At 36.7% G+C, this 24759-nt stretch overlaps 1 protein-coding gene across 1 annotated transcript in view; it reads right to left on the bottom strand.

Annotated features, from left to right (window-relative positions):
• The window catches only part of ADGRV1 (adhesion G protein-coupled receptor V1), a 556489-nt gene that overhangs the window by 189036 nt on the left and 342694 nt on the right, over positions 1 to 24759 (bottom strand). The window contains exons 86-87 of the mRNA XM_042956620.1: positions 17797 to 17913; positions 5628 to 5806 (exon numbers count right to left, since the gene is read on the bottom strand). Coding sequence (XP_042812554.1) covers positions 5628 to 5806; positions 17797 to 17913 — 296 coding nt within the window. The remainder of the gene's footprint in view (positions 1 to 5627; positions 5807 to 17796; positions 17914 to 24759) is intronic.

Raw genomic sequence — 24759 nt, 5'->3', positions numbered from 1 at the left:
TCAGTCGGTTAAGCATCTGACTTCAGCTCAGGTCATGATCTTGCAGTCCATGAGTTCCAGCTCCACATCAGACTCTGCTGACAGCTCAGAACCTGGGGCCTGCTTTGGATTCTGCGCTTCCCTTTCTCTCTAACCCTCCCCTGCTGGCGCTCTTTCTTTCTCAAAATGAACAAACATTAAAAAAAAAACAACAACCAAACCACAAGATTTAATGATATGCTGCCTATACGAGAGTCACTTCAGCTCCAGGGACATACATAAGCTTACAGTAAAAAAGTGAAAAAGATATTCCATCAAGTGGAAACCAGAAGTGGGCAGGGATGGCTACACTTATATCAGACAAAATAAACTTCAACTCAAAATGTATAACAAGTGATAAAGAAAGCCATGATATAATAATGATAAAGGGTCAACTTATCAAGAACGTATATAACAATCATAAGTACATACAGACCCAATGTCAGGGCACCCAAATATATAAGAAAATGTTAACAGATGTGAAGGGAAAAATAAACAACAATAGGATAATAGTAGGGAACTTCAATATTCCACTTTCAACAATTGATTGGTCTTCCATTAAGAAAATCAATAAGGAAATGCTGGACTTGAACTTTAGTCTATAGTTTAGACTAAATGGACCTAAAGACATATACAGAACATTCAATCCAAAGTAGCAGTATATCCATTTTTGTCATGTGCACATAGAACATTCTCCAGAATAGACCATATATTAGGCTACAAAACAAGTCTTAACAAATTTAAGAGTATTGAAATCATACCAAATATCTTTTCCAACGGCAATGATATGAAATTAGAAATCAGTAACAGGAAGAAAACTGGAAATTTCGCAAGAATGTGGAAATTAAAATTATACTCCTGACAGCAAATGGGTAAAAGAAGAAATCAAAAGGGAAATAAAAAAATGTCCTGGAAAAAAAAAAAACCACAACATCCCCAAACAATTCTAAGATGAGATTTATAGTGATAAATGCCAATATTAGGAAAAAATAAAGGTGTCAAATTAACAACCTAACAAATTAAGAACACCTCAAGGAACTAGCAAAAAAGAATAAAATAAGCCCAAAGTTAGCAGAAGAAAGGAAAGATCACAGAATGTTGGTGGGAATGTAAACTGGCACAGCCACTAAAGAAAACAGTACTGAAGTTCCTCAAAAAATTAAAAACAGAACTATCATATGATTTAGCAATCGTAACTCTGGGTATACATCCAAAGGAAATGAAATCTGGATCTCAAAGAGAGATCTGCACTCCCATTTTCACTGCAGTATTATTCACAACAGCTAAGATATGGAAACAACCTAAATGTCTGTCTCTAGATGAATGGATAAAGAAAATGTGATGTGTATATACATAACACACACACATACACACAAATATTTTTTTATATCAGTGCAATAGAATTTATTGAGCCATGAGAAAGAAGAAAATCCTGCCATTTGCAACAACATGGATAGACCCTGAGGGCATCAGGGATAGACAGAGAAAGACAAATACTGTATATTCTCACTTATATGAGGAATCTAAAAAAGCCAAATTCATAAAAACAGAGGGTAGAGTGTTGGTTGCCATGGGCTGCGGTTGGGGGAAATGAGGAGATGTTGGTCAAAAGGTACAAACTTTCAGTTATAAGATGAGTCAGTTCTGGGGGTTCAATGTATAGCATAATGACTACAGAGAACAATAATGTATTATAAGTTTGAAAGTTGCTAAGAGAGTAAATCTTAAATGTTCTTATCACACACATTTAAAAAGGTTAATTATGTGAGGTGATGGAAGTGTTAACTAAAACTCTATTGTAGCAGTCATTTTGCAAGTGATGCATCAAATCATCACCTTAAACTTACACAATAATATATGTCAACTGTACCTCCACGAAGCCCAGGAAATTTTTAACAAAATAAACAAAATAAATGCATACTGCCTGGCATACAATAAGAAGAAAAAAAAAAAAGGAAAGAAAAAAAAATCAGATAAAACCCAGACAGTGTAAGTAATAAAAAAATGAGTGTAGAAATTGATGAAGTTAAAATGAAACTGACAACAAATGCATAATAGAGATTATCCAGCAGTAAAATGCTAGATTGGGGAAAGAAAAATAATATTAATAAACCCTCAGCAAGACTGATCAAGAGAGGGAAAAAAAAGTAAGAAAAGACACAAATTATCAATAACAAGAATGAAAAAAGTTTCATTACTGTAGATCTTATAAACATTAAGAAATTATAATACCGATATGAAATGAAAACATTCATAGAAAAAAGATTTACCAAAATGATACAGGAAGAACTAGATACAAACAATATGAATAGTTCCATATAGTTTAAAGAAAATAAACCTGTAGTTAAAAGTGTTCCTGTAAGGTACTTGGGTGGCTCAGTCGGTTAAGCATCTGACTTTGACTCAGGTCATGATATCATGTTTGCGAGTTAGAGTCCCACATCGTGTGAGCTCAAGCCCTGTATTGGGTGAGCTCGTGCCCTGCTTTGGTCAGCTCTGCTTTTCTCTCTCTCTCTTTCTCTCTCTCTCTCTGCTCCTTGCTCACTTGCACCCCCCCCCCAAAAAAAAAAAACCAAAACAAAACAAAAAAACAAAAAACAAAAACAAAAACAGCCTAGCTAGCTTCATGTGTAAAGTCTTCTAAAATACTAAGGAAGAAGGGTGTGCTGGCTGGCTCAGTCAGTAGGGCAAGCAACTCTTTTTTTTTTAATTTTTTTTTTTTCTTTTTAACGTTTATTTATTTTTGAGACAGAGAGAGACAGAACATGAATGGGGGAGGGTCAGAGAGAGAGGGAGACACAGAATCCGAAACAGGCTCCAGGCTCTGAGCAGTCAGCACAGAGCCCGACGCGGGGCTCGAACTCACATACCGCGAGATCGTGACCTGAGCCGAAGTCCGACGCCCACCCGACTGAGCCACCCAGGCGCCCCGAGCAACTCTTAATCTCGGGGTCATGAGTTCAAGCCCCATGTTGGGCACAGAGCTTACTTAAAAAAAACACAAAACAACTACAAAAACAAAGAAGAAATAACACGAACTTGAAAACCTTTCCAGCTAATAGGAGAAAAGAGATAGATCACTTCTCACCTGTTTTTATAAAATTGTCATAATCTAGGTTCCAAAGTTTGAGAAAAACATTTAAAAATAATAACTGGATATATGGATGCATTAGAGAAAATTCTTCATAGAAAGATGTTTTTTGTTACTGTGAAGTAACCACTACATGATAGATGAGCAGCTATTTCCCATAACCACAAATCCTATCATTACCTCTAGAGAAAAGTTTCTACATGATGTTATAAGTACAAAATATTTTACATAAATCATATCATAATTTGTATCCTTATATTGAAATTACAGTGATAATGAAAACACAGAAGTAAAAATAAACAATAACAAATTTACATAGGGATGATTTAGGAATTCTAAGTGAATGGAGGATCAATGTAACCTATAAGAGTGACAAAAGTTAGTCACTTTGGTCTAATAATCCCTAACATATGAAAACCAGGTAGAGGTTAATGTATTTTGCATTTTACTTATAATTAAGCCGATAATAAAAAACTTTTTGCAAAAGCCTCAGAAAGCAAATATTTTAACATTCAGTTGACTTGGACATTCTTGTACAATAGTTTATTTCTCTCTTAAAATTTTTTTTAATGTTTTATTTATTTTTGAGAGAGAGAGAGATAGAGCATGAGCAGGGGAGGGGATTTATTTTTGAGTGAAAGAGGGGCTTTTATTTATTTTTGAGAGAGAGAGGGAGACATAGAATCTGAAGCAATGCTCCATGTTCTGAGCTGTCAGCACAGAGCCCGAAGCAGGGCTCAAAATTGTGAACCACGAGCCATGACCTGAGCAGAAGTTGGATGCTTAACCGACTGAGCCACCCAGGTGCCCCTATTTCTCTCTTTAAAAATCCCTTTAGAAGCACCAAGAGAGTTCCTTCTAATTAATATCACTTTTATCAGGTTCCATTTACCAAGGCTGGATGGGGACATGTGTTAATGCTAAAACTGCTGCCAAGTAAGTCCTGTGTTGCCAGGAAGCTCATGAAAGGGATGGGCAGCTGGCAGCCAGGACTTGTCTCATGGTTGCTTTGTATTAGACAAAGAATGATGCCGAACTTTCTGACACTAATCCTGGCTGCCCAAGATTTAAATTAATGTCAGGGGTAACAAAATGTCACAACACAATTTTGAAAAGACACCATAATTCCCTTCTAGAAGATTAGGCTTTTAGAATTTTATATGCACAAATACGTTATAATGCTATAAGGTAAACAGTATGAGGGAATCTTACTGAATCTTAATAAAAAATGACTATATATGGCATCTCAGTGGGTGTGTGCGTATCACATGGCTAGTTTCCTTGGTTGAATGTAGCAGGGGATATGTGTGTGTGTGACTGCCCATTTGTGAAATATATTTGCATACCTCAATAATAAGTATTTATTAATTATTAATAGATAATTATAACTGATCAGGGGCAATAATGGTACTGAAATGACTTCTACTTATATACTACTTTTACATTTAAAGATTATTCACATCTATTAACTAGTAATAATAATAATAATAATAACCTGTGAGATAATTAGGTAATACTATCTTCATAAGATTGTGAATAAGCTATTCTTTATTTAGAAATGTTACTTTTCCCCTCTAATCCTCATTACACCAAGGGAGCTGATTAAACTTTAATATTATAAAGGTTTTTTAAGTTTATTTATTTACTTTGAGAGAGCAAAGGAGCGTGCAAGTGGGGAAGAGGCAGAGAGAGGGAGAGCCAGAATCCCAAGCAGGCTCCACTCTATCAGTCCAGATCCCGAGGTGAGGCTTGAACTCCAGAACCACGAGATCATGACCCAAGCCAAGATCAAGTCGTATGCTTAACTGACTGAGCCACCCAGGTACCCCTAATTTTTTTTCCCTGCGTGTGGAGTCAATAAAAAGAGCTGGGTGGTCCTCAAAGCCATAAGATACCAGATTCAGGATTCAGGCATGTATATATGTGTGTATATACAAATTTGTTACATTTTAAGACTATTAGTGTACTTTAGTAAGAATATACAAGAAGGTTGTAGCTGACCCTGTCTCTTTCCTGTGTACTTTTGCAGACACTTTCCATTCACTCTGATACAGTCTTTTGGTATTTAAGGATGTTATGGATGTCAGTAACTATCATTTTCTCCCATCCCCCCACCCCCAAATAAATATCAGAGTCCTTAGATAATATGCCATACTCCATATTTTTCATTGATTCTATTCTTTATCAAAATTTTCATAGTTCCCTTATTTCGCTAGGTATTTTTGTCTCAATCTAATAAACTAAATTATGCTAAAGTACAAATTACCGTGAACCATCTAATACATCAACTCACCTGAGAAAAGTGCATCTATCAAGGGAACTGGAAAGGTAATAGTTTCTTACTTAAAGGGATAATTAGAGGAAGCAGAGATGCAGACAATCTGGGAGGAATGCAAGGTCTTCCTGGTATTCCTCCTTTAGTCATACCACCTCGTCAACTGTTTCACCATCTACTACTAAAGCTGTCTGGGTACAAAAGGCTAAAAAGGCTAAATGAGTTGTGCCTGGATGTACTTACAGGTCACCATGGATGAGTCCATAGATCTGTGGCATGCTCTGATGATAGATTCCTCTCAAAATAACTATGAGGAGAATCACCACAAAAGCTGGAAGTCCCCAACTCAGAAGGAAAAATAGCAGATATCGCCTCTCTGAGTGTTCATCGTTCATCACCAGTACGTACCAGAAATTCACAGACTAAAGAAGGAAACAGAACATAAAATGAACAGGTTCTGGTCTAATGGCACAGGACACAAACTTACTACTGACCAACAAAGGGCTACCAGTACTTTATAATTATTTTTTATTTGATTTTTTTTAGTTAGTTCAAAGAAATTCAGGATACCTCCCAAATCTTGAAATAGTGAAAAATATTTATTATACCTTTTATTTTTCTTAGTTTGCTTTGATTTATTCTGTCACAATCATCTATGATTGTTCTGTGAATGTGTCTTTGAAGAAACATACACTGATATTCAAACCTACTTCTCCTGTGAACAACTTCATGATGATAATGAAGCAAATAGCCCATTGTTCTAGACTATTGGACAATTTTTATTATGGCCTTTATGACAGGGCTAGACACTTTTCTAGAAATGTGTACATAATTGTGAAGATAGCCCCATGTCAGTTCCCAGTACGGGATACAGATGAGTAAACAGAAAATGACTCCACAGAGAAAAAAGTACTATGATGGGGTAGTTTTTGTAGCTGTTTTTCTTCCTCAGTTTATACTCTTTTTCATTCATTTACCTGACAAATATTTACTGAATTCCAGGGACCAGTCTAGACACAGGGGATATAGCAGTGAAAGAGATAGGGGAGGTATTTGCTTTCTTGTATGTTAGTTTCCAAACAAGTGGGAAAGAAATATTAATGAAAATATTTGTTTTATATTTATATCATATTTTATATCCATTATTTCTTATTTAGATAAAAATATAAAAGATAAGCATATAGAGAATCAGGAAGAAGAGGGGGAACATCAGATAAACAGAATAGGAAAACAAAATGTTCTTATTGGCCCCAAATCCCACGCTTTAGCTCCCACGCCTAAGCCAAATTTGGAACTTATATATTCTGCCTTCTAGTGTTCTCTTTCCATTAGAGTACTTATGTTTAATTACATTTAGCAGAGCAACAACACTGAACGTCATTTCTCATGCAATGATACTTCTTTACTAAATAAATCCTCCTTCTCAGTTTCATCTGGTGGAAAACGTGTGAGCATAAATACATATATACACCTACACACACACACACACATACATAAGTATTTATATATATCAGAGAGCTAATCAGGAGCAAGCAACAATGCCATAGCTTTGGTCCCCTTATGCATACATTGAGGTTATTACAAAGATTAAATGAGATATTATGTATAAAGTGCTGAGCACATTGTCACCATTAGAAAATGTTACCACCTCCCTTAAATCTCCTTTTAGGATGTCAGACAGTGTGAAAGACAAAAGATAAACCGTCTAAGACCAAAAGTAAGCTGTGATACAATGGAAACTCTTTCTATGGGATAAATAAGCACGTCTAATGTTCATGGGAAGGCTTTTAGGTGCTGCTTACAGAGTCTTCCAAGTAAGGTTCTATCTGGACCCAATCAGCCTTGAGGGATTAGTACTGAACGGCCTAAGCCAGGAACAAATAAAAATGTTTGGTTACTTGGAGATTTTTGTCTCTGAATTTTATTTCCTGTCAGCACTCCATATCTTTATGTATATCTGCGTATGCCTGTAATTATGAAGCATGTTTTGAGTTGTTCCTTATGTAAATTTGTTCTAACTTCTTTTTCAAATCATTGGGTCCAACAGGGCTTTCTCCCTTCTTTCCATAATTAGGACTGGGATGCGCACCCAAGTAAGTGGGACCGCATCAACTGTCTGACGCTGAGGTGATCAAACAGCCTGTTACAGAATAAAAATTCAGGCAAAAGAAGGATGATTAGCCCATTTCCCAAATAAAAGTATTAATTATTTACTTTAAATAGATGTTTGTGTGTATCCATATAAGATGGTAACTCAGTGGGATAGTTGGTGGAAGAATCAGAAAAGAGTGGATTAAATGACTTCTAAGTTGGTTCATCATGATAGAGATTGGGATATTTCAGAAATGTCTGCTTTTATAAAGATGGACATTAGTTCCATCAGTTAGAATCGCCCAGTCTTTTGGCAACTGTCTGACCTTTACCAGAGGCTCAGATAAGACTGACACAAGTGTAACTGTTGGCTAGATTTGGACATGCATGGCTTCTGCTCCAAAAAGCTCAAGGCACAGTGCTGATGAACAAACAACACAACTCCTATAGTCACAACCTTTTGTTGACTTAAAAAAAAAAATCCTTTTCCCTCCCAAAAGGATCCAACCATTGACATGTACTTTAAGGACAGGCTTTCCCACTGTAAGTTTTGTTTTGTTTTCTTCTTTTTGCTACAGAATTGAGATACAATGTAATGAAATGATGTTTAATTATCTTAGAAATACCATATGGCTCAAAGATAAAATCTGTGTTGGTGAGCTAACTTCAAGTTTTACTTGAATTTTACGATATTTTAATATAGTATGGAAGGTACCTTTTGAGATACGACTGGGTCATGAGTTCTTCTCAGAACCCTATCTTTCCACTACTGATTCCACTCCCAAATATGCAGAGTGGATTCATGACCCTGTTCTTCCATTCATAGCTGATTTGATCTGGGACAGAAGTTTGACCCAAGCTGGGTCAATTATGAATCACTGATTTTCTTGAAATTCAGCTGGTCAGCTGAAAAAAGAGGACATAGGAACTTTAGTGGTAGGAATAGGCAACAGCCCAGGGAAGAGAGAAAGTGTGTTTTCAGAGGAGACAATTCTTACAGTTCTTGGGTTCAGTAAGTTATCCTATATGCTTATTATGCCTTTTATGATTTAAATGTTTGCTCAAATTAGCTCAATTTAGTTTGTTGTTAAAAGAAAAAAGGAAAATGAATGAGATATATAATGCTATTCAAAAGCAGTGGGATTAAAATCACCAGTTACTACCATTCTCTAAACAGAGAAGACAGTGGAGCAGTGACTCCGTTCTTTTCCTTGTAATCACGGTTCCTCTCTTGTAATCTGAGGTAAGAGGGTTTAAAGACCATTATGTTTGTATGATAATTTCATGTTGACAGATTCACAGCATATGCAATCTGTGTGCCTTGGTGTCTGTGTGATGACCCAATACTGGAACTAACGAAATTTTGAGAACTCAATGCAAGTTAAAGGGTGTCACTCTCACCCAAACATGCTTCAGGTGGACTGAGCATGGCTTACTGTTCACCGTCCATATGTCACTTTTTTCCTGCCAAACACTGTGAACTGAAAATTTCAATAGTTAGGTCTCTATTTACGTTTCTATCTCTAAGCTTTAAAATTTTTGTTAGACCATCTTATGGGCCATCTCAAGACATCACCACTACGTAGTCATGCTATTTTTTAGCCAAAATGTTACTATCCCCCAATTTAGCCAACTGTATTAATCTAACTTGACTATACTTCATAACACACAGCTCACAGATTCCTAGCATTAATGTAATGTAGGCTGAAGGCAAGCCCCAAATGATTCAAAACTATTTTCAGCTTTAGGAACCCAACAGACACTTTGAAAGGGACAACTGAATAAAATGTTTTGCAGTGTCCAAAAATCAGTGATGTTACCACAGTCACATTAAAAAAAAATTTTTTTTTAATCTTTATTTATCTTTGAGAGAGAGAGACAGAACGTGAGCAGGGGAGGAACAGAGAGAGAAGGAGACACAGAATCCAAAGCAGGCTTCGGGCTCTGAGCTGTCAGCACAAAGCCTGATACGGGGCTCAAACCCATGAACTGCGAGATCATGACCTGAGCTGAAGTCAGACGCTCAACAGACTCAGCTACCCAGGCTGAGGTGGCATTTTCAACATCACCAGTCACATTTTTAACATCACCTCTAAACACTGCTACATTTACCACCTTCCGAGGGCACCTGGGTGGCTCAGTCAGTTACTCTGACTTTGGCTCAGGTCATGATCTCGCGGTCTGTGAGTTCAAGCCCCATGTTGGGCTCTGTGCGGACGGCTTAGAGCCTGCAGCCTGCTTTGGATTCTGTGTCTCCCTCTCTCTCTGCCCCTCCCTTGCTCATGCTCTTTCTCTCTCTGTCTCTCAAAAATAAGTAAACATTGAAAAAAAATAAAGTTTCAGGTAAATAATAATATAAATAATGAGTTTAAAATTTTTTTGAAAAGACACGTTGATTTAGTGTGACTTGATTTGGATTCTGACGTGGTTGTGCATGGATAAGCTGTATGTTTTTGGCCAACATTATTTGGTTCCTCTGGGTTTCAGTTTCCTCCTCTGGTAAAGGGATAAGTTAAACTATGCTACTAACAATTTCCTTACTCATACTTTATGATTGAATCATTGTAGAAATTACAATTTCTTAAATAAAAACACTAATGGTATGGATGCTCAGACTGTGAATTTTAGAAGTTAATACCAAGTTTACAGATCATCTTACCACACATACCCTCTTATTAGAGATGAGGAAGCAAGGGCAATGAGAGAAAAGTACAGCTTTTTCATATTTTGGTTAATTATAGAGCTGGGATTAGAAAATAAGTCCAAGGTTCCTCTGAAGACTGATTAAGATTTATTTCCATAGAGACTCACAAAAATATTGACAATATTTTTCACACAAGAGCTTTTTTCCCCCCTCATTTCCCCCAAACACTTCCTATGCCTGTGGAGATGCATTTTTCTTGTAAAAGTATGGAAATTACCCTTTCTCTTTTCCTCTCCATTTTTTTGCTAACACTAAAAGACATTTTACAAAGGTTTATCAGAAGATAAATTGTTCAAACATGATTGTGACATGTGGGAAATTAACTTTTGTATACCTCAGAGTATCTAGTAAAATGCTTTGCATATAGTATTTGCTGAGAAATACCAAACAAATGAAGATCTATACAATTTGAGTTAATAAGTTTTGTTGAATTTAACAATTTTATAATTTGGTTTAGTTACTGAGTTTACTCAGTTATATACTATCTTGCCAGAAAAGATTGTTGGGAGGCTCAAAAATTTTAATTGATTTGCTTGAACTCCTAGTGATGAGGATCAAAGTTAACTGGTGCAAACTTTAAAATGTTAAATGCAATAATTTATGAGAGGAAGAATGGAACCTATATTTACTAATTGAGTAATAAATGTAGACGCCACTTTTAACTATATCTCATTTAATCAAAACAATGGTTTTCCTAACTTTTATTATAGTTTTTTTCTTTTTTTTCCTTTTTCCCATTTTCTTTTCTTTCTTTCTTTCTTTTTTTTTTTTTTTTAACACACAGGAGGAAGCTGAGGATGGAAGAAGTAACTGAAGTTGTTAGAATTTAAATTCTTTTTTTTTTTAATTTTTAAATGTTTATTTATTTTGAGAGAGAGAGACACGGAGTGTGAGTGGGGGAGGGGCAGAGAGAGAGGGGACAGAATCTGAAGCAGGTTCCAGGCTGTGAGCTGTCAGCACAGAGCCTGATGTGGGGCATGAACTCATAAGCTGTGAGATCATGACCTGAGCTGAAGTCAGATGCTTAACTGACTGAGCCACCCAAGCGCCCCAGAATTTAAATTGATTCTGATTAAAATGCAAACCAACCAAAATAGCCAGATATAGTCTAGGTCAAATATAGATAGGAATAAACTAAAAAATCGTGTGTCTGTAAGTATAGTTACTTATATTCTTATACAGACATATCTCTTCATTTTTATAGTAACATTTTCAGTGACTACTACTATTTTCCAATATCCACATAGGAAAAATGAAGACTTACCTTATTAATTATCATAGGCCATAATTATGCTTTCATATGCTCCATAAACACAAATTCATTAGTTTACTCATATAACATATATTAATATATCGGATATTAGTACATTTGTAAAACATAAAGGTGAAATTCTTTTTATTTTTTTACAATTAAAAGTAGGCTTCCTGAGCCCCATATATTTTTATGCTACGTGGGATAAGACTGGTATCTCGCCTGTCATTTAATATTTGGTTATTAACTCTGTCACCAGAAACCTTAGACTGATTTATAGTATCAAGTTTACTCAGAGATCATGGATGCTATTAATTGTGTCATTATCATATGTTCTTAGTCGTTCATTTCAGAGAAGAGTCTAAGAAATGTTACCACATGTCCTTGCTAAAGTTAGCCTCCCTCTTTCTTAACAATTATGCATGAAATAAATTGCAAGGCTTTTTGAGGACTGGAGAATTCAGTATTTCCTGGGTATTTCCTTTTTATCTTTATAATTACCAGTCCGTTGTCCTTAATAGCTTTGATGTCCTCCCAAATTAAATCAATGATGAAGGAGAAACACAGCTAGTTGTAGCATTTTCCTTCTTGTTGCTATGCCCTGGCACTAAATAGCCTTTCTGCCAAGGAATAAATAATATGTATATTTGCTTCTTCATAGCCTGATTTTACACAGAAATTAAGGCACAAGTTACAATTGCTGAATGATTTCTAACTTTATCCTGCAATTAAAAAAATATGTTCTTTGGGGTGCCTGGGTGGCTCAGTCAGTTAAGCATCTGACTTTGGCTTAGGTCATGATCTTGCAGTTCCTGAGTTCAAGCCCTGCATCGGGCTTGCAGCTGTCAGCCTGCCAGCATGGAGCCCGCTTCGGATCTTCTGTCCCCCTCCTTCTCTGCCTCTCCCCAGCTCACACTTTCTCAAAAAATAAATAAAAAACATGAGAAATTTAACAAAAAATTTTTTCTTCAAGTAAGCTTTAGTTTTAAAATAAAACATTATACTATTTCCCTAAGCATGAAATCAACAAACTGTAAGGGTAGTCGAAGGTTTGGATATTGTTCATATCTGAAGTAGACTGCTATATGATTTTGGTGACAGGAAATGATCATAAAAGTGGGCCAAATGAATATACAGAAAAAGTAAGTTTCTATTTACCCATATTATATACTAACATTTCGAATAAGTTACTTGTGATTTATTTTCTTCATGGATTAACTCATGGTCTGGCAGTTCATCTCACAGTACATTTCATGTAAATGTTAATAGTAAAGGCATAAGTTCTAGGAATTTATTCTAAGAATATTCCAAAAGTAAATAAATATTCAGAATGCAAGGATGTTCAAGGAAACATAGTTTATACTAGAAAATTAACTGAAATTAACTGGTATTTCATTAATAAGAGACCAGAAAAATAAACTATGGAATAACCATATTATAAAATAGGAAAAAAAGTATAACTGTATTTGGTAAATGTGTGTATAAATAAATTTATATGCACTATCTATAAGTAAATAAACACACACACACACTAGAATATACACATATGTGCTTTTTTATATATTTATAAATGTTTGTATATTTGTGGAATACTTCTGGAAAGATACACAGGAAACCACTAACAGTGTTTACATTTGGGAGTAGGGTTGAGGGTAAAGCAGAGGGTGGAAAGTGTGTGAAATAGGGAGAAACAGATGTACTTTTCATTTTATTTTTCTCTTCAGTGTTTGACTATGTTTTGTACCACAAGTATATGCTATTCCTAAAATGAAAGCAAATCAAAACAGAAAAAGGAAATGAAAATAGAACAATAGAAACTAGGAAAAGACAGTAAAAATCGTACAAGAGTTTAAATTCTCACTGTTCGTTTTTCTGAAAGTAGACATGATCGGCTGTTTTAAGGAAGTGGAAGATTATTTCAGTAGTTTCATGGTTTTTGCATGATGAACAAGGATAGCTCAAGTTCCATGGCCTAAAAGGGAATTTGTGAGTTGTTTGCTTGAAAAAAAATAAGGGAAATAGTTTGTTACTCTATTCCAATCATTAATGATACAACTTCCCTGTCCAGAAAGGGGGAAGCCTAAAGAAACAGAGTGAAGGTCACAAGTTACAGATGCTGTGATGAGCCATGAGAGTACGTCAGTACAAGAGGTTAGAGGTTATTTATCTAGCTTGCTGAAGCTTCACAGCTAGTTGCTGTCTGCCTCACTCTGAGTCTCTCCCTACTATTCTCAAGCAAATTCTCTTTTGGGAATAAAAAAGTGGAAATTGTACTGGAAAAACATAGTTTGTAACGTGTTTCAAAATCCATGGAATATTAGCCATACATATTTGCTTAGCCAATTATATTGGGTAAATATGTATGGAGCAGTCTGTGCCAGGCACATTTCCAAGCTCTTTTCACGTATGAATTCATTTTATCTTTCCACAATCCTCAAAGATGGGTACTGTTATTACGAATCTGATTATTCAGATAAGAAAATCTAGGCTCAGAAAAGTTATGTAACTTGTTTACTGATAAAATCTTTCATTACTCTAAAATATAATCCAGTTTTACTATAATGTACTAAAAGTATATAATATAAAAGTTCAAGATAAAGTTATTTAAATGCATTTTTTCTAACACTGAAGATATGAGGCAGGTCAAAATGAACAGTAATTCTGACATGCTAAGTCCAATGATTAAAAGTTAATGGTTAGGGGCGCCTGGGTGACTCAGTTTGAGCCCCACGTTGGGCTCTGGGCTGACAGCTCAGAGCCTGGAGCCTGCTTCAGATTCTGTGTCCCTCTCTCACTCTGCCCCTCCCCTGCTAGTCGCTGTCTTTCTCTCTCTCTCTCTCTCTCTCTCTCTCTCTCTCTCAAGAATAAAACATTCAAAAAAAAAGTTAATGGTTAACTTTTTGTCATAAGCTATGCACACACATACATAAGTCAAATTCTGTCCTGTTAAAAATAAGAAGTAGAATTACTAAAATGTTAATATTAAAAAATTTTTAAACCCTAATTGACTATCAGGATTGGGTTAACAGCAATCTAATCTTTTACACAATGTTTTAAAAATGGATTCTAGTTTTGGGGCGCCTGCGTGGCTCAGTAGGTTAGGCATGTGACTTTAGCTCAGGTCATGATCTCACAGTCCGTGAGTTTGAATTCCACGCTGGGCTCTGTGCTGACAGCTTGGAGCCTGAAGCCTGCTTCAGATTCTGTGTCTCCCCCCACTCTCTCTCTGCCCCTTCCCCACTCATGCTCTGTCTCTCAAAAATGTATAAATGTTAAAAAAAATTTTTTTAAATGGATTCTATTTTAAAAATAAGATTTTAGCAGACAGTAGTTTACAAATAGGAAAACACATGTTGGTAAAGTGACAACCTCTTCCCACAAAGTAACTCATTAGAAGTAACCTACCTAGAATGAGAAATTATTGAATTTTCCCCTTGTGGTTGCACCACAAACCATGAAAAATGTGTGGTGTGCCATCTGAAATACATTAAACTTCACTGGTGCTTTCAATACTTTTCCTAACCAATAGCCATACAGATATCTAATTACCTTACTAAATGTCCATCAGCCACAATCTTATTTACTTAAGACTGGAAAAAGAGATAGAGAATACATCAGTCTCTATTGAGTTGTGTGAAATCTTATATGTGATCCCATCTAACACTGCCCCAAGGCAGGAAAACATGTTTGAAAGTTGTTCATTTATCCCTGTTTGAATATATTTCACTGACTGGTACTTTCTGTTTTTAGAAACAGCCTCTTCAATTTTGACAGTTTTATTGGCTATCAAAGACCTTAAAGTGAATCAAAACTTGCTTCTCTAATTGTTGACCCATTTGTGCCATTCTTCCAACTAGAGCTACAGACCAGTCTTTATTTCCTGTAGTAGCACTTCCAGTATTTGTGGACAGCCATCACATCACTCTAAATTCTTTCCAGGTTAGTTATCTCCAGCTGCCTCAAAGTTTCTTACAAGACTGTTTCCAACTTCTCATTGGCTAGTTAATATTCCTGGTGAAACAGGATTCATGAAAGTGGTTACAGGGTCTCAAGGTTTCTTGAACATTTGTAGATTACAATGTAACCATGATTCCCTCACCTACCTCTATGCTGTTATTAATGTAACCTAGGTCTGTGTTGTTTTTGTAGTTGCTGTTTTAAGCAATCTGGTCACACATTTGATTGCACCTAAGTCTGTGTTAAATTAATATTTCAGGTGGTTTATCTTAACCCCATCAGATTATGTTCAGTTTTCAATCTTTCACAGCAGTTTCTCTATGTTGATTCTACCTGCATCGCTAATCCAGGCAGCTTTCTGTTTTAGCTGTTTTCTCAACTCTGTATCATCTGCATACCTGATAGGACAGTTTCCTGGGTCTTTATCTGACTCATTCATCAAAAACTGAGTAGGGCAGGGACATGGACAAAGACCTTCCACACAACACTGAGGACCTCAGTCCAAGCAGATAAATAACAATATATACATGGTACACATAAAAAGTTCAGCTTAAACTCTTAAAATAATTTTGCAGAGAATCTAGTAAATACTTTAATATCAGCAAATATTAAGTTTTATGTTATATGGTTTAGATTTAGCTTAACTTTTTTTATATTTCAAATTTTTTATTTTAATGTTTATTTATGACATAGAAAGCACGAGCTGGGGAGAGGAAGAGGGAGGGAGGGACAGAGGATCCAAAATGGGCTCAACAGTGACAACACTGACAGCAGTGAGCCCAATGTGGGGCTCAAACTCACAAACCGTGAGATCATGACCTGAGCCAAAGTTGGGTCCTCAACCGACTGAGCCACCCAGGTGCCCCAAGATTTAGCTTTACTTTTTAATTATGGGGGAGGGGTTTGAGAACACCAGAAGCTTTTCATAATTAGAGCTGCTTAAAGACCTATGAAATAATAATTCTATGAAGAAGGAATTATCCTCGTACGCAGATTTAGAAACAAAACTTGGAAAAGGCCAAAAACTTGATCAAAGTTACAAAGATAGTGGCAAAATCAGAATTCAAACCCAGATTCAGGGCTTTAATTATTGCAATTAGTTCTATTAACTAAATAATTCAGTTCAGTTCTCCCAACAACTATAATATCATACCTTGCAAAATATCCCTTCCGTGAGTTTGTATGGTACTCTTATATTCTTTCATTATTGCTGTGTAGTGAAAACCCCACATCCTTTTATTCAACAAGAAAAAAGAATATGCAAGCACTGAATGCATCTGTTTGCATGAAGTAGTTCACATGCATACTCAAAACACAAACAAAACTTTGTATCATATGAAAGATTTAACAATATCAAAGCATTATCAAAGGCAACATTTCATTTAGTTGAGCCATTTAATGACATTAACACTACTTAAGTGGATCCAGCTTTCATATTTTTCTCTTTATCAAGCAAATGTGCATAGGACAATGAAGAGAACTTGGGATTTTAGGCAGAAAAGGAAGAGTTCACGTCTGTCTGCAATGTTTACTAGTTCCTCAGGTGTATACTAGGACTGTTCAGGTCTTACTCTGTACTTTCTCCCAAAGCGATCTCTTCCAAAGCAATGCACTCATTTTCCAACTGTAAGTCAACAATTTTCTAAAGTATTTATATAGCATGGGCCTCTGTTCTGAGATTTAGTACTGTGTATCCCACTTCTCCCAAAGTCCCCACTGGAGGTCTTACACTGGAGAAACTTCACACTCAGCATGTCCTAAAAGTGCCATCATCCTTCCTGTAATTTCCAGTGGTCATTATTTCAGTTCAAGGCACCCCCATCCACCCATCTACTCATGCAGAAACTTGGGAACCATCCTTGGTTGCACCTTCTGCATTCTTCTTAACCATCTATACATTCTATTATTATAGTTTAAAAAAAAAAAGAAAGAAATCTCAAAAGCTTCTTCTGCTACTCTCAGGTTCACACTGCCATGTTCTCTTACCTGGATGCAGCTAATGTAAACTGAATTAGCTCCCATGTCAACCCTTCTGTCACCAATTCACTACACACAGGAAAATCTTCCTAAAATACAAACGTTGTCCCGTCACTTGTTTCATTCTATGACCTCCCCTAGAAAAAAGTTCACATTTCTTACTGTGCTTTACAGGGTCCACATCATGAGCCTCATCTCCTACCACTTCCTTATTTCTACCCCTACTATGTTTCTGCCCATTTCCCCAATTCACTAAACTTTCTGATGTTGTACAGCTTACAAGGTTTTCTTTCCAATGATCTCCTAGGAATGCAGTGATAGATATATGGAATTACTTCCACTTCAGTATAAAGAATAGCAGATAGGAAGAACATTCCACGCAGATTCACTGCAATGCTGAAGGGGGTGGGAGGAGGAAATGAGGTACCAACCTGAATGAGCATCCAGCTGAACTGGCAAAGATACAGATAATGTGTGACAGCAGCCATGGCCGAACAGCTCTCATCTGTGAGTTGGGGACTTGCATATGCAGAAGCCAGGAACACAATCTGTAAGAAACAAATACCTGTATTTTAAAACCATGCTAAAAGTGATCAAGGATATTAAGAAAACAAACTGTTCTTATCAGAATCTAGGATTCAATGACTCAAAGGGAAAATAAGTTAATGTGTTGCTCAAACTGAGACGATGAACAGTCATTCTAAAAATGGCAAATACAGGGGCGCCTGGGTGGCTTGGTCGGTTAAACATCCGACTTCGGCTCTGGTCATGATCTCACGGTCCGTGAGTTCGAGCCCCGCGTCGGGCTCTGTGCTGACAGCTCAGAACCTGGAGCCTGCTTCCGATTCTGTGCCTCCCTCTCTCTCTGACCCTCCCCCATTCATGCTCTGTCTCTCTCTGTCTCAAAAATAAATAAACGTTAAAAAAAAATTAAAAAAAAATGGCAAATACATAGAGTTTTATATTGCATTTATTTATTTATTTATTTGAATATAGTTGACATAATGTTACATCAGATTCAGGTGTACAACCTGATCTGACAAGTTTATACATTTATAGCTGTGTTCATTAAGTGTAGCTATTGTAATACCAAAGTACCTGTCCTGTTACTTTGCTATTACAATATCGGTGACTGTGTTCCTCACGCTGTGCCTTTTATGGATTTGTACATTTTTTTTTTAATTTTTTAATGTTTATTTATTTTTGAGAGAGAGTGAGAGCGAGCAGGAGCAGGGGAGGGGCAGAGAGAGAGGTAGACACAGAATCCTAAGCAGGCTCCAGGCTTTGAGCTGTTAGCACAGAGCCGGATGCAGGGCTCGAAACCATGAACCACAAGATCATGACCTGAGCCAAAGTTAGACGTTTAACCAACTGAGCCACCCATGCACCCCGGATTTTTACATTGCTAAGAAACAATGAATTATATGAAATTAGGCTACTTTCTGTCAAGAGATAATTTTCTTTCTTTTTAAATATTTAAAAATGTTTATTTTTGAGAGAGAGACAGAATGTGAGTGGGGGAGGGGCAGAGAGAGAGAGAGAGAGAGAGAGAGAGAGAGAGACAGAAAGACACAGAATCTGAAGCAGGCTCCATGATCGGAGGTGTCAACACAGAGCCCAATGCAGGGCTTGAACTCATGAACCGAACTGTGAGATCATGACCTGAGCTGAAGTCAGATGCTTAACTGACTGAGCCACTCAGGCACCCCAAAAAGTAATTTTGAAAGTAAACCCTTTTCTTATTATGGATGGACAAAAATCCCACAAAATGCATTTATTTTAGATAATTAGAAAAGAAAATACAGACATTCACTTAAATCAAAGCTACAAAGAGGGACAAGAAAGAAAAGCAAAGGGTGTGACTTTACCACCAAATGCATGTTCTTTTTGTGAAGTGACCTATGTAACAAAGTAGACTTAAATTTACAATTTCAGATCCTAGGATTATTCTAAACCTTGGACTTTTATTTCAACTGCCCCCAAGGCTTTGGTCAAGGGAAATCTTCAGAATGACAAGATGACCACACAAATTAAAATTATACCCTTTTCTTTTATCCCTCCCCCACACGTGATGCCCCTACCCCTTTTTACTTTTTTAGTTTGAGAGAGAGAGAGAGAGAGAGAGAGCGAGCACACAAGCAGGGGAGGGGCAGAGAGAGGGAGAGAGAGAGGATCCCAAGCAGGCTCCACACTTTCAGTCAGAGCCTAATGTAGGGCTTGAACCCATGAACTGCAAGATCATGACCAGAGCTGAGATCAAGAGTCCAGCACCTAAGTGACTGAGTCACTGGGCTCCCCTACTTTTTTTTAATGACACTTATCATCTTCTAACATGCTTTGTAATTTGTTTACTTACTATGTTTCGTGGTTATTGTTCATCTCACCTACTATTGTTCACCTACTAGAATGTAATACTTATGAAGGCAGGATCATTGAATGTTTCAGTTACTGATATATCCTAATTATGCAGCCCAGAGTCTGGCATACAGTAGGTACTCCAAAAATACTTATTAAATAAATGAATAAATAAATAAAGGAAAACACTCTTGTGGTTTCTACCTATTGTTTTGTATTTTCAACAATATATGCCTACTGTGTTAAATTTTGTAATGAAAAGTGCAGATGGCAAGGGGAGATTTCGAACAACAATAGCATAACTTCTCAAGGAATAAACTCTCTTTTTAGGACAGTGACCAAGCCTTTTTGGTTTTATATTTTAATAAGCTACCACTATGCCAGGAATATACAAATGTTCAATAAATTACTGTTGAGAGAAAGAATAACTGATGCCAAAAAGACAAAGGGGTGTTGCAAGGAAAAAAAAAAGCTGACCTATATCTCAAAACCTACCTTCTAACAAGGAAACATAAATACCTTTGAGGTTGTTTAAAATTTTTAAAAAATAAATACTGTGCTCAAAACGAAATTAGAGTAATGGGACAAAGTATTGCTTTTATTTTCAAATGAAACATGTGCCTCCCTAATCCTTTTGTCACAAAGGTTGTGGCCATTAAACCACCTTGAAAATTTCTATCCAGCAGTGTTCCTAGGGTAGCATCACTGTGGTGAATTTGTCAGGAATAAGGTGAGGGCCTACATGCTTCAAATGTCTTCACTTCACAGGGTGACACTTAACCATAACCAGCCTACTTAGTCAACTAAAGAAAAGCCAAAATGCTCATTAGTAAATTTACAGTAACATGTATCTTTTTTAAAAATTAAAAATTTAATTATTTTTGAGAGACAGAGACAGAGTGTGGGCAGGGGAGGGACAGAGAGAGAGAGAGAGAGAGAGAGACAGAGGCGCAGAATCCGAAGCAGGCGCCAAGCTCTGAGCTGTCAGTACAGAGCCTGATGTGGGGCCTGAACTCACGAACCGTGAGATCATGACCTGAGCCGAAGTCAGACGCTCAACCGACTGAGCCATCCAGGTGCCCCTACAATAATATGTATCTTAGGCCATACTGAAGTGACTCTTTCCTCTTGGAAATTATTTATTGAGTACTTCTTATACCAAGTATAGAAGAAAAAAAAAGGCTTTTTCTTTTTCTTTTTTGAAGCTATAGACATAACTCAGTTTATCCTTCTGAGACTAGTTTCTTCATCTGTAGTAGGAAGAAGATGGAAATGATAAATTCTTAAGTTCCTTTCTGTGCCAAGATTCCAGGATTATTTTTTAAATGAGAAGCATTCCTAACTCAACTTTCTGTTTATTTAGCCCTGGATTGGGAGCATTTGTAACACACAGTATTAGGGGAAAAAAGCAGATGCTAGAAATTAATGTCTCATTATTTCCTAACAATCTGGTACAAATGAGTTCCCTAAAAAAAACAAAGTCAACTCCGATAGACTCCACCAAAAGTCTGCTAGAACTGATACATGAATTCAGCAAAGTTGCAGGATACAAAATCAATGTACCGAAATCAGTTGCATTCTTATACACTAACAATGAAGCAACAGAAAGACAAATAAAGAAACTGATCCCATTCACAATTGCACCAAGAAGCATAAAATACCTAGGAATAAATCTCACCGAAGATGTAAAAGATCTGTATGCTGAAAACTATAGAAAGCTTATGCAGGTAATTGAAGAAGATATAAAGAAATGGAAAGACATTCCCTGCTCATTGATTGGAAGAATAAATATTGTCAAAATGTCAATACTACCCAAAGCTATCTACACATTCAATGCAATCCCAATCAAAATCGCACCAGCATTCTTCTCAAAACTAGAACAAGCAATCCTAAAATTCATATGGAACCACAAAAGGCCCCAAATAGCCAAAGTAATTTTGAAGAAGAAGACCAAAGCAGGAGGCATCACAATCCCAGACTTTAGCCTGTACTACAAAGCTGTCATCAAGACAGCATGGTATTGGCACAAAAACAGACACATAGACCAATGGAATAGAATAGAAACCCCAGAACTAGACCCACAAACGTATGGCCAACTCATCTTTGACAAAGCAGGAAAGAACATCCAATGGAAAAAAGACAGTCTCTTTAACAAATGGTGCTGGGAGAACTGGACAGCAACATGCAGAAGGTTGAAACTAGACCACTTTCTCACACCATTCACAAAAATAAATTCAAAATGGATAAAGGACCTGAATGTGAGACAGGAAACCATCAAAACCCTAGAGGAGAAAGCAGGAAAAGACCTCTCTGACCTCAGCCTCAGCAATTTCTTACTCGACACATCTCCAAAGGCAAGGGAATTAAAAGCAAAAATGAATTACTGGGACCTTATGAAGATAAAAAGCTTCTGCACAGCAAAGGAAACAACCAACAAAACTAAAGGCAACCAACGGAATGGGAAAATATATTTGCAAATGACTTATCGGACAAAGGGCTAGTATCCAAAATCTATAAAGAGCTCACCAAACTCCACACCCGAAAAACAAATAACCCAGTGAAGAAATGGGCAGAAAACATGAATAGACACTTCTCTAAAGAAGACATCCGGATGGCCAACAGGCACATGAAAAGATGTTCAACGTTGCTCCTTATCAGGGAAATGCAAATCAAAACCACACTCAGATATCACCTCACGCCAGTCAGAGTGGCCAAAATGAACAAATCAGGAGACTATAGATGCTGGAGAGGATGTGGAGAAACGGGAACCCTCTTGCACTGTTGATGGGAATGCAAATTGGTGCAGCCGCTCTGGAAAGCAGTGTGGAGGTTCCTCAGAAAATTAAAAATAGACCTACCCTATGACCCAGCAATAGCACTGCTAGGAATTTACCCAAGGGATACAGGAGTACTGAGGCATAGGGGCACTAGTACCCCAATGTTTATAGCAGCACTCTCAACAATAGCCAAATTATGGAAAGAGCCTAAATGTCCATCAATTGATGAATGGATAAAGAAATTGTGGTTTATATACCCAATGGAGTACTACGTGGCAATGAGAAAGAATGAAATATGGCCTTTTGTAGCAACGTGGATGGAACTGGAGAGTGTGATGCTAAGTGAAATAAGCCATACAGAGAAAGACAGATACCATATGGTTTCACTCTTATGTGGATCCTGAGAAACTTAACAGAAACCCATGGGGGAGGGGAAGGAAAAAAAAAAAAAAAGAGGTTAGAGTGGGAGAGAGCCAAAGCATAAGAGACTGTTAAAAACTGAGAACAAACTGAGGGTTGATGGGGGGTGGGAGGGAGGGGAGGGTGGGTGATGGGTATTGAGGAGGGCACCTTTTGGGATGAGCACTGGGTGTTGTATGGAAACCAATTTGACATGGGGCGCCTGGGTGGCTCAGTCGGTTAAGCGGCCGACTTCGGCTCAGGTCATGATCTCGCGGTCCATGAGTTCGAGCCCCACGTCGGGTTCTGTGCTGACAGCTCAGAGCCTGGAGCCTGTTTCAGATTCTGTGTCTCCCTCTCTCTGACCCTCCCCCGTTCATGCTCTGTCTCTCTCTATCTCAAAAATAAATAAACGTTAAAAAAAAATTAAAAAAAAAAAAGAAACCAATTTGACAATAAACTTCATATATTGAAAAAAAAACCAAAAAAACAAAAAAACAAAGTCAACAAATTCGCCCTTCCAGAACATATCACAAATAGCTTTTCAATTATTTTGAAAACATGCTTAGATCTTCCTAGATTTTAGCTTCTAACTTCTGAATTGTAACACACTATAGATCATAAATTTAACCTTCCTAAATTCCACAAATATTCACTGAACACTTTCACCAAAACTAACATTAGTTTCGTTCAACTAACGTTGAACACTAAGCACCAAAACTTCCTTAAAAGCTGTTGGAAGAACAGACTGAGAGGTTCAGCCAAAGGAAAAAAAAAAGGAGTAATTTTAACATCTTATTTTCCTTCTTTTTACAAAGTGGCATCTATTTCCACAAAGATTTTGTAAGTGTACCTATATAATAAGTTTGAACCTCTCTAATTCATATTCTATAATATGCATAGCGTTGAGGTTTACTTGGTAGTTATGTTCTAATCAACCTGAAGAGTTTGCTTATGTAAGACAATAGTGTAATCCAAACTTGTAATTGAACATGCTTAGTTTTAAGTATTCTATGAAACTATTTATAAATGGTATGCTAACTTGAATAATTGTTATTCTCTTAAAAACTCTTTTCTTTGAAAGAAATTAGTAAAGGTTATTATTTAAGCTGCATTTGCTTTCAGAATACAGTTTTAACACCCAGAATTCTATTCTACAGATAGGACTTCTCTATATTTTATTATGTTTTACTCTCCTTTTCTAAGCCCTAAAAATACCAGTCACAAATCTACTTTTGCAAACTATGAACATTCTTCCAGAGTGTTCTCTAAAGCACGAGAAATACTTTCATCTGTATGAAAGGAGGTTAGTCTGCAAGAAAAGGCTGACCTATCACAGTGCACACTGCTACAAGAGGAATGAGGTAAGAAAACTTGGGAGAACCAGCTATTACAAATAACCAGGCGTATCTAAAATTAAATTAACTTTAGCTTAAATACAAATTAAATGGTTAAAGTAAAATAAAATGCCATCTCCTAGCATATTTAGCACATACATCTTTAAGGCACATTAACGTAAGGAGAAAGGAGTTATTACCATTGTTCTTTTACTTAGTCATACAGAGATGACCAGGAGAAAGGTTATTTTCACAGTCAGTTCTCTGGATGCATTAAACATCATAACATAAAAAACAAAAAGAATTTTTCAAAGGTCCTCAGTCATTCATGTTACTGATTCATTCAGTAAGCAGGCAAGCACCCACTACCAACAAAGTGTTACTATCTTTATGAGATAAAGAATATGGTGGCAAAAGGTGCTACATGCTTTCCCTGGTTTTCTTGTGAACCCACATATTAATGATGTGAAGTCATTATTAAGTTACACAAACTTAATAAATGATGAAAAAGGATCTGATACAGGAA

This window comes from Panthera tigris, chromosome A1 (assembly GCF_018350195.1).
Source record: "Panthera tigris isolate Pti1 chromosome A1, P.tigris_Pti1_mat1.1, whole genome shotgun sequence".
NCBI lineage: Eukaryota > Metazoa > Chordata > Mammalia > Carnivora > Felidae > Panthera > Panthera tigris.
The sequence above is the reverse complement of the archived record's forward strand: the minus strand, read 5'-3'. Positions and strand labels throughout refer to the sequence as shown.